Source organism: Alosa alosa, chromosome 14 (assembly GCF_017589495.1).
Source record: "Alosa alosa isolate M-15738 ecotype Scorff River chromosome 14, AALO_Geno_1.1, whole genome shotgun sequence".
Taxonomy (NCBI): Eukaryota; Metazoa; Chordata; class Actinopteri; order Clupeiformes; family Clupeidae; genus Alosa; species Alosa alosa.
This window is the reverse complement of record NC_063202.1, coordinates 26218922-26230304: the sequence shown is the minus strand read 5'-3', so window position 1 is coordinate 26230304 and position 11383 is coordinate 26218922. Positions and strand designations below refer to the sequence as shown.

At 40.5% G+C, this 11383-nt stretch overlaps 1 protein-coding gene across 2 annotated transcripts; it reads left to right on the top strand.

Moving 5' to 3' along the window:
- Positions 1-1600: 1600 nt before the first annotated feature.
- On the top strand, positions 1601-5769 carry LOC125307040 (protein transport protein Sec16B-like). Of its 2 annotated transcripts, none has more exons than XM_048262767.1 (15): positions 1601-1811; positions 2066-2142; positions 2249-2327; positions 2654-2719; positions 2851-2909; positions 3010-3148; positions 3347-3460; positions 3577-3674; positions 3777-3858; positions 3991-4105; positions 4199-4307; positions 4389-4491; positions 4827-4964; positions 5114-5512; positions 5636-5769. In XM_048262767.1, exons 1-15 carry the CDS (start codon positions 1755-1757, stop codon positions 5681-5683), a joined length of 1683 nt encoding a protein of 560 aa, XP_048118724.1. In that variant the 5' UTR covers positions 1601-1754; the 3' UTR covers positions 5684-5769. The 2 variants fall into 2 exon arrangements, with proteins under 2 accessions (XP_048118724.1, XP_048118723.1); XM_048262766.1 differs by having other exon boundaries at positions 1601-1919.
- Positions 5770-11383: the final 5614 nt, after the last annotated feature.

Genomic DNA, 11383 nt, shown 5'->3' with positions numbered 1-11383 from the left:
CAAATATCCTAAATGTCACCACCATAATTGTCTGGATAAACATAGAACAACTTTGTAGCCTGTTGTTGAATTTTGTCCCCTTTACTGTACAGAGCCTGACTGGCAAAAAGCAGACCAGGATATTGCCATCAAGTGGTCCTAATTAGATCAGCCTAATTGGACTGTTCTATCAACAAATTATTCATTAATTTGTAGCCGATTGTTTAATTTACCGTAGACCAAAGCCGATGGCATTGGAGCACTTCACAGGGTTCCTACGCAGTATGGAAAACCTGGAAAAGTATGGAATTTGATTTGAGTAATTTCCAGGTCTAGATAAGTATGGAAAAAAGAAACAAGGGTATGGAGAAATATTTATGTTTCCAGACTATTACATCTACAGTACTAATCACTTCACTCAGGTCATCATGAACCATTCCTACTGTTGTGTAGCTTAACTGTCAGTCCACATCATCAAGATACAATTGAATGGGGGTCCTCACAAGGGGACCCTGGTAACAAAACCAAATCGAGAACCCCTGTTCTATGCACGTGCCCTATACCATTGTGCACTGGTATGTTTGCGTAGCTCTGCTTTTTTTTCGGCTAAAACACTGGTAGACTTTTTGGATTTTGTAAAAGTTACCAAGACATGGATACTGCATTATCTGATAAACTGTTATTACAAACAAATAATTCGGTGATTTCTGAGGCCTCTGTCAGCAGTGCACTAGTCTCCAACACATGTAGGCTATGCTGTATCTAGAGAACTAAAAATGTGAGTGCACCTTCCAACACAGCCCCCCCAACGAAAAGTATCCAACAATGGGCAAGTGTTTTCTGAGGGCTAACAAGTTAATAATAAACATTATTATACAGATCTTCACAATGCTAGTAGAACGCTCCATTGACAATATCTAGAATATGGTCAGAAAAATCTACCTAGAAGTTTGAAAATTTGAGTATGGAAAAAGTATGGAATTTTGAAATGGAAAATGTGCTGACTTCAGAGAAATGTAGTGATAGCTTCCCTAAACGTTTGTGTAATGGCAACCTAACTAAGCTAGAATTACAACAACAACAAAAATGTTTAGGCCTATTTAGCAAGTTCAGAGCACTTATCATGGAACATAACCAGCTTCCTGTTAATTCTGATGCGTAGGCTAGACTACCTCTGTCTTACTGACAAAGGAATTGTTTATTTTCATCAATGGCTCATAGACCAGCTGTCCTACAAGCTTGTTGCTGGACATCGTCGCTGTTCAAAGTGCTGAAAATGAGCAACTTATCTTAATTTATTGTGTTCTATACCTCACTGTCAATATAGGACTTACATTCTCTATAAGGCATACATTTATGTTATGAATCGTCTTTCATCAACCGTCTTTGTTTTAAGTTAGTCTCGGCCCTGCAAGAACCAAAGTTTCCAGAGTGCTTTGCCTCTGTCAGAGAGCCTTCTCCGTGGCTACAATCAAAGATTCTAGACCCGAGCTCCGCTCTAGAATCTTTGGCTACAATCGCTATAAAAAAAAGACAATCATTCCACCCAGAACATTGTGACGCAGTAGGCTACTTACTTGACATTTTCCATTGTGATGTTTAAATTTCATTAGCTGTGTGTGTGTGCACATGAACGTGCTCAAAATCGATCCTGAGTTTAGACAGAGAGGCACGTTTTTCGACAGTCTGCATTCAGAATAATCTTTCTTGTCGGACTTGTAAGCGCATAGCCTACCCGAGTAAAGGAAAGTTACAGTCTGCTGGCTGTCCTCGCCATGACTTCCGAGACAGTGAGCTTGGCCTCAGAGATGTCTGTGAAAATGTCGGATGAGGGAAATATTCGTAAACCGAAGGCTGTTTGTGGAGCCCTCCTCTCACCTGAACTTCACCTGCAGGTCAAAAAACTGGTAGATGTTCCTAGTGAGGCCCGGATTCATGAGGTATCACCATAATGTTATATTGTGTAATTTGGTAAAAAAAAAAAACTTTTGTATATCAACTGTGAATATGAATGTGAAGTTCATTCAGCATTTCAGTTTGGAGACACAGGGCCACTTTAAAGTACTGAGCTATTTTCTCTTAACAGCATCAAGTAGATGCCCTGGGTGAGACTGAGGCAAAAAAGCCAATCTGTCAAGCAAGGCTTGAGAGAGCCAATGCAGGGTATGCAGATTTACAATACAGACTATTCAGAAATATAAATATATAGGCTATTAAAAAATATGTGTTTGGTGCAAGACATTGAAAGCTGCACTTTTATGATTGGCAGATCTCATGCCGCCTGGTGGGATTTCTACTTTGGGAGATATGAAGCTTTCTTTGCGCAGGTTGCCTCTGTAACCCCCAAGGTAACAGAAAACTTGCACATTTTGGCTATTGGACCAAATCCTGGTCACAATTAAATCTACCTTTACATATAAAGTTATCTGCTACACTATTTCAATGCTTTGATTGTAGGAAACAGAGAAACGTTGAAGTTTTCCTTAACTGAAACACCCTTTGGTTGCTAGCATATGGCCAAATGTATTTTTCAACAATTTGGTGAAAAAGCACATTTTTGTTATTATTATATTCCCTTTTGATAGTTGTATCCTGTAGTGTGGAAAGTTCCATTTGGCTGTGTTACTATTATAGATATGATCAGAGATTTTAAATGTGGTTTGTGATCCTTTAGCTTGATTATCTGGATTGCGACTCAGACAGTCAGTCTGATGAAGAAGATGTGATACAGAGAGACTTGGTAAGGGCCGATAGTGCTATCAGTGCTGAGTACAGAAAGAATCACACTCTTCAGAATTCTGTATTCATATACCTATTATGTTACCTAAAAATATTCACACTCAGTAATTATTACATTCTCCAACATTTTAGCTGGCTTTGAAGATGGATTCTCTTAATGGAAAAGTAATATTTCCTGGGCCACTTGTGAGGTGAGATCTGGAGAGTAAAGAATAGCCAAGTTGTACATTTTTACTTAAGCCTCATTGTAATGTTTGGAAACTACTTTAACATATGGTCTAATGATTGCAGAGGTGTGACGGATCATAGAGCAGTATACCACTACATTCTGACTGAGTGGCAGCGGTGTATCAATGATGAATCCATTGAAGACAAAGCAGGAGTTGACATGGTCTGGCGTATGCTGGCTATGATGTGGAGAAAGAATGGCGTAAGTGTGACTGAAGTAAAGCATTGGTTGCTTGAGCTGGGATGCTTTTATGTAGCGTCAAGCGTCAGGCAGATATTGATACAACAGAGATAGAATCATGGCCTGCCCTTTATACTTCCATAGTATCATTATGGAAAATGTAAAAAAAATTATCTCAGGAGCTTTACATATTTGATGACAGACTGTTCTCTTTTCCAGATGGTGTCTGGCAAGGACCTGGCCATCCAACTGCTGCAGCAACTGCATGGAACTAGAGCTCCAGATAGTCATGGTCAAGACCTTGTGGAATTGCTCATTCTGAACAAGAAAGAGGCAAGATCTAGATTCTAGATGATACAAACACACGTCAGATATGAAATGCAGCGATATGGAGTCTGACTGAACATCTATGTATGACTAATATTAAACTTGATGATATTGTGTTGTAGGAAGCTCTAAACCTTGCCATTAAAAATGAATACTGGGAGCATGCATTGATACTGGACAGCTTTTTTAGGAAAGCATCATGTGTCCCATCCATAACTAGGTAAGGATGGTTTCATGAATTATAGACAGTCAAGACAGTGACAACTATTCTCATTTGACTCTGTAAGACTTGAAACAGTGATCAGTGCTATTGTTTTTTTAGGTTCATCAGCAGTCTGGATGATTCTGACCCAATGAAGACATACTACCATGTCTTTCTAAGACAAATTCCAGGAGTTGTTTCTGTGAGTATATTTCAGCTCTTTGAGTGTGTACATGCACACAAAGGAGTGTGTGCTGATTTGTTCACTGTGTCTTTGCAGCATGATTAATATGAATGTTATGTCATTGTCTCCATCATGGCAACTCCCTTCCAGAAATGTGGGGACATGAGCTGGAGAGAGTGGTGCCCCCATCTGGCCATCATCTTGGCCAATTCCATCTGCCCTCAACTCCAGAATGTGATGGTCAACATGCTGGCTGATACTCTTGGTAAGAAATGAATAACTATTTCTCAGATGACCATACATCTGGTACACGACACAGAGGTCAATAATCATTGAATCAAACCATAATGTCTTCCAGCAAGGAATGGGCACATGTGGTCTGCTCATTTCTGTTATATGGCCATGCGCATAGAGCCTAGTTACTATCATCGGGACTCTAAGCTGACACTGATTGGACAGGATTTCAGGTTAGTCATGGAACAGACATAAGTCTAACTAAGGAAACATTCAGTTAAGTAACACAAGATCTGCATCTTGTCTTTCTGTAGCATGCCATTGAAGGAGTTTGCATGTGATGCTGCAATACAACGGACTGAGGCATATGAGTACCTTTTGTCTTTCAACACAGGGAATCAATGTTTACGTTTCCAGGTATACTTGTAGCCTTTTTGCAGTCAAAGTTAATGCACAAATATATCAATGAGTGAAAGATCAAGAATCACCGCACACTGATCACTATTAACTTAATTTTTATTTTAAAAATAAAAATAGAAATTAAGTTAATAGTAATCAGTGTGCGGTGATTCTTGATCTTTCACTCTTGGATTATACTTACCTGCCTGACCTGCACCTGTTCAACTGAAGGTTTGTGCACAGGGACACCTATGGACTTTGATAACTTTTTAATCAATGTTTTACTATATGTGCATCAGTCATTTTGCTATTTTAACGCTAGATGAGCTTACTGTCTGGATCTTGTGCTATAGACTATGAAGATCCTCTACAGCTGTAGACTGCTCGGGGCAGGACACTTCGCTGAGGCCCTTAAATATGCGGAGGCTGTCGCAACGGTCTTTTTAGCTCATTCAGTTAGACCATGCCCAGCTATGACCAGACTTCTGAAGGTGAGTATTTCAGTCTTTTCGGTGAAAACTAAGGTGTTACGCGCTGACTGAGTCATGCTAAGAAGCTCTAATGGTAGGTGTGCTTCAGTAGAGCCAAACGTTTGGGTTTTCTCTGGTGCTCATATTGGTTCCTTTATGACGTTTGGCAGCTATGTGACGCACTATGTGTGGCACTGCCTATCCAGTTCCCATGCTGGATAGAGCCTCCCTGGATGGCCACACTGAGGAGGCAGGGTAATGACTCAACCCATGAGGACCTCAGTGAGCCTGACCATGGTTCAGAACAGCCCCATCAAGTGGTGCCACTGGACAATGAGACTCAAGTCTCCGCTCAGGACGGCGAGATGGAAATGTCCAGACCAGAATCCTCCGCTCATCTCCAGGACGTCTCTGAGGCCCAGTGTGTAGCATTAACTTCTGCGCAGGAGGCCATGCCTTTGCATGTGGAGAATGAGGAGAGTGGTCGCCACTCCCCTGTGGACATGGGGGAGGGTGATGAGCACTGCCTCTCAGAGGACTCTGGCCCGGCATCCAGGTCTCGCATGAAGGTTTGTATACATCTCCATCGCATTGAAATGTGCTGTTGCCTGCTATTTGTCTTTTTGTCTTCTTTTGTCTCTGTGTGTCATGTCATGATGTGACCTCATGATGGAATGTTTGCTTGGTTTCAGCGGTTTTGGATCCGCTGTTTTGGATGGTGTGGCAAAGCACAGGACTAATGCTGCAGCTCTCCATCAATTTATGAGCAATTCTTATGCAATTCTTTTGCATTCTATTTTTTGCAATATTTTGAATAAATAACAACTTTACATCCCATAAGTCTCCGATTTTCTTCTTCCTCAATGAAGTTAATATAATGAATAGAGTTTATTCTCACCACATAGGTATGTTCAAACTAATTTACATTAGCTTAAATGGCCTGGTACGTCAGATGATTACCAAGGCAAACTTTGGCCTCTCGGAATTTTCATTATCGTTTTATAATAATTTTCCAACTCTACATTTCTATGTGGCCCTGTCAGTAAACTTATGGAACTAATCAGTCCTTGTTCATCTGAAAGAACATGATTTAGGTTGTAATTAACAGTATGAATGCCAGTGCATACAGGTCCCATTTATGCCCTTCCAGTCCACAGCTTAGACTTTGTTCCAAACTGGAATTCTATGTGATGGGGAGAGCTACTGGGGAGAGTCACCACTACTCAGAACAACACCCTTTGGTGGCATGATTTAAATCTCTCTCAATCATCACACAAGCAGCCTGATGAGATAAGGGGGTTCAATTTATCCAACATTTTAGTTATAAGCACACACTTTTCTCTATGAGTGATATTCACAGGTTTCATCTGTCTTTTTAAGCTGTGGATATAGCTATTTTCTATCAGAATCCTTTAGATGATGAAGATAATGTTAAAGAGAGCTGATGAAAACTGTTTTGCACATTTCCCAAGCAGGTTGAAAGATTTATCCAAACGTTTTCCCTATAAAGCTGGTTGTATAAAATGCTGTATGGTTCCAATTGTTTATTAATCAGAAGACCTGTGAGGAGAAAGTATAACTCATTCTGTGAGCTGATATTTCAAATGTGTTTTTGATTAAATGCTCCATTAACCAGTTGTACTGCTAAATCAGTATTGTGCTGTTTGCCTTGTATTTGCATTGTCTTTCAATACAATTTTCATAACTATTTTATGTGTTAGGGAATTCATAGGTGCTCATGTGTAATCCACAGTCATTTTCATCTGACATTGCTGTTATTGTGGTCTTATCCCTGTTGCATGTTTAATTAAACCCAGTTGCCTTTCCTTAAATCATCAAACATAAGGCACAGGAAAACAACACTTTCTCTGTTATCAGTTTTTTTCTCTCTTAAATGGCTTCAGCCTTTTTTCTCAGGACAACAAAGAGAATGTCTTCAGACTGTTATTTTGAGAATGTGTGTTATACAAAGAAAAAGTCAGTTCAAGGATGCCATCAAACCTTGTTTTACTCGATCATACAACAAGAACACCATTTTGAAACTACCTCATAAATCTAAAGTGTTAGAAAATTAGATTTAACATAGATAATAACAAATGCACTTTGCAGAAATGTGTGGTGACCTTTGCATGACACTGGAGTCATTTGCTATGAATTCCCATTTGTTGTGAACACTCCACTGTGTTAAGACTAGCAAGCTGACAGGGCAATGGTGCACTGGTTTCATGGCTGTATGTGTAAAGACAGAAAATTGGAAAAATTGATTGTGAAGTTTTGATACTGCTGTTTCTAGAGGCCTGTACTCGGGCTGAACCATGACATTAGGAGGAGACAATTAATTCAGAGCGTCATAAAATCCATTTGACATTTTTACAGGTCAATCATTAAAGTAGGCTTGGGAAAATAACATGGTGAGGCATATTTATTCCATAACCTTTGAGGGAGGGGTTGAGGATGTGGCTCGTCTCTGGGGAGCTCAGTACCCCTTCAGAATGGGACTTAAATCACAGACCAACGTTCTCCCCTCACGTCCCTCCATGGCATTTATGATGCTTGCCAGTTTTAATGAGGAGCCATGAACAAGCATACTGCAATAGGCAACAGAGTATGGCAAATCACAGTCTGTTCCGTGCTGTCTGGGATGTCCAATAGTGAACACATGCACCAGCTTTGAGTCTACTTGTAAATGTAGCATATAAGTATTCATATCCGCTTGAGTATTCATATCGTATTCATTTTTTGTTGGTAAGCTTAAATCATCTTGAGAAAACTGCTTAAGTGACAGTTCATCTTTTCTTCTTGTAATGAGAGACTGGTCTGCGCCCTGCTTCAGTGACCCCTGTCTCCGTGGACAGACAGCAGGACAAGCCTCATGCTTTAAATTCATCATGACCCTGTTTACAGATGCCAAGTGCCAGGCAGAGGACATCTGTGCCAAAGAGCTCCAATATAAACACATGCACACGCTGTGGCACCCGTCCAGCAGAACAAACATTTGAAATAAGAGAGTGTGTGTGTGAATGTGTGTAGGAGACAGGGGATGCCCAAGCATGTCGGGATGGGAAACCAATTATAATCCCAAACAATGTTTTTACAAAGGGGCTGCCATGTTCTAGAAACCAATAACATGCTACCAATAACACACACTTCACCTTGTGTAGCAAGAAAATTTCAAAAGGATAACCACACACACACACACGCACGCACACACACACAATAATAAGATAGATGTCTAAACAGACATATTTATTGGATGAAAACAGTCTTTTAATACAGTATGACTATCTCTGACTGGATTCCTAGCTATACATTATATCATACAACCTTCTCTGCTGTAGATTTAAATATTCTGATGAAAGAGCAATTTTTTTGGTTTTCTATCTGGGGCTAAAGGTTTAGATCAACAAACAGGCTATGAACATTCCATTTCACTGTCAGACATTTGAAATGAAAATGTCTGTCAGTGAAATTGATTTTAAAATAATAATATTGACAGATAATGATAATGATAAAGCTCAATACACATTCAAATTCAACTCAGTGCTTAATAAACACTTCAAAGCTGTCTGTCAAATGATAATTCAACTGTTGTGAGCTGATAAAGTGTTACATTGACAAAACTGTATAAAAATATAACCTGGTCAAGGGCCTTTTATAAGTAGTACAATTCTGCAATAGGCCAAAATGGCAGAATTACTTTCTCTGTGATGTGTAAGGTCACTAATATCAAATCTATGAAGGTTCATCAAGACGTAGACAGTTAAAGACTAGAGGAGGTAATGTGATGTTGATTGGAATGGAATAGTTGAGGAAGCTCCTTCAAGGCTGAAGTTCACCCTTCGACTGCTCAGTGAGTGACAGAAAGTCCCACAGTGCGCTGTTATCTCCAGAGTTAATAGGGTCAGCAGAATGAAAGAGTGGACGGAGAGTCAGTCGTCAGGTGTTAGTGCTGCCCAGCCTGGAGCCTGTGAGAGCTCACGCTGGGCATGTGAGAGGCTGGATTACGGCCGCTATTAAAGCACTTCCATTTATCCTATCAGCCTTGCTGCAGGGGGTCCTCACCTCTCTCTCCACCCGGGCCTGGGCGCCCTGTGATGGACCAAGTCCTTTTTTAACAACCCAAGGGGAGGAACTTCTTCTGCTGCCTGGCACAACCAAGGTTACTGTTCCTATCAATATTTTCCGCCTTTGCCCGCTCAGCTACAGCTGGAAAATCTCCCAGTCCCATTGCAATGAAATATGTTTATAAATACCCAGCACTGATGATAAGGAGCATATTGATCGAGCACATCTCACACAGTTCTTTTCTATCTAGTGTTCCAGCGTTACATGAGTTTTCGTCATAACTTTTCATTGATTCAGCAATAAACAACAGCCATGTTATGTTATGGATTACCCAGGTGGCTTTTTAACCACACAACATAACTGAAGGAATATTATCACTCGAGAATCTTTTCTCCATGCTATCAAATGTCTTTGTGCAAAAGGGAGTATTTGAGATGATAGTCACGTATGGTAATGTTAACTGATTTCACAAACCAAACTCCAAAAAACTCCAAATATGGATTTTATTTTGGATGGGATATGTTCATGCCATGCATTAATTACTTGTATCCGCTTGTAACCTACGGGAATTTCTGCATTCAGATGTTGTGACTTCATGAGCATTCTGATTTCCAGCCGTGAAATAGTTTTATCCCATCAGTTAAGCGTTTTATTTTGAATAAGGGGGCAAACGATCCATCTGGTATTAGGCTTTTTCAAACGATGGACAGCGAGAGCGAGACAAGCACGCAGCACCTACAGTACCAGGCTGTGTGGAGGCAGAGCGACTCTGAGGGAATGTCAAAACCACTATCACAGCACAACATGAATCAACACCACACTGAGCCGCTTCACAAATAGCACCCAACAGGATGATTCCTCTGGTACACGCAACAACACTCTGACAATCATGTATTTTTCATGGCCATGTTGGCCAACTGTGGCATGCCAGAGGTGCTGAGAGAAGGGCTGGGAGTAGGCAGTCGAGCCTCTCCCTCCCCAACACACATAAACACGCACATCCCCCCAGGCAGCGAGTTAGGGTTTAGGCAAAAGTGGGACGGTGGGAGGTCAGGGCAATTACTTCATGTTACTCCGTAGAGTCTAATGCTGCATTCATACATAATTCATACAGGAGCACTTTCAAATTAAAGTTAAGCACTATGCATTTGCCATTACCAGTGACCATGGAGGAATGCTGTCCACATGAACGGTTTTGGTAAGATTATGTGCTTCTCGTAGAAAAATAGGCTAATGTGTACTTCCATGATGAGACTCTCACTGCTGTAAAAATCTAGCTTGTACAACACATATGCGCCCATACATACATACATACATACATACATACATACATACATACATACACATACTGTGATGATGCAGATGTGCCCACAGAGGCACACACATACACACACTTATTCCCATTAGATTAACCCATAAGCAACATATTCAAATCACCAGTTGTTATGTGGTGATAGCCAAGGTCGACCCATGATCAAATGCATTATACTCCCATCTCAGATGCCATTAAAGGTCACTCTCTCTCCACTCCATTCCTAAGTGGACATTCACATGTGCTGCCATGAATACCATGATTGCTTTCCTGGCCCTGATGAAAGCTCAGCTTCAGGACTGCAGTCTCAGGATCAACTCAGCCTCAATGGCACTGATAAACTGCCTTCAGGATGACAGATAAGCTCCTCCTCTAATGGACCTGCTCCACAGGATGAGAAAAAGACTGAGTTAGGTTGCATATCTTTGAAGATATACGTCCTCAAATCTATGACTAATTTATCGAGCAGCTTTTACTGTTTGTGGTGTGAATTGGAAATTATTCAGTCTGAAAATACTGTGTAGCCTACATTTGTTTGGACGACTGATGTCAGACCTACCATGGCTGCAATCAAGACAAGCACAATCAACATCAACTAATAGCATAAAGTAGAGTAGCCTGTGTAATACTTTAATAGCAAAAGAACAAAATAGCATTTGGCTTGACCAAAACACTAATTCACATCCATACAGCTTACAGGCACTGAGCAGCTTCATAAAAGCCTGATTTGCAGTGCAACATGAGCAGGTGGTTAAAGAGCATGTAGGGGAAAGATATTATTAAACCATATTTGCTCTGTTGAACACAGGAAAACAAAGAATCCGTTGAGGAAGTAGGAGGGGAAATGGTGATTACCGAAAACATTCCCCACTGTTCCAGCAAGCAAATGGCCTTGATCAAAGATCTATTCTTTGTGATTTTATTATTCAGTTAATTCAGCGGTGACTGCTTTGAGCAGCACATTTCATCCAATGGAAAAAAGACAGTTAACAAGTCTTCTTTATCCGTTCCCAACAATCAAACTGATTATTTCATGAATATACATTTAAACATTCCAAAATAT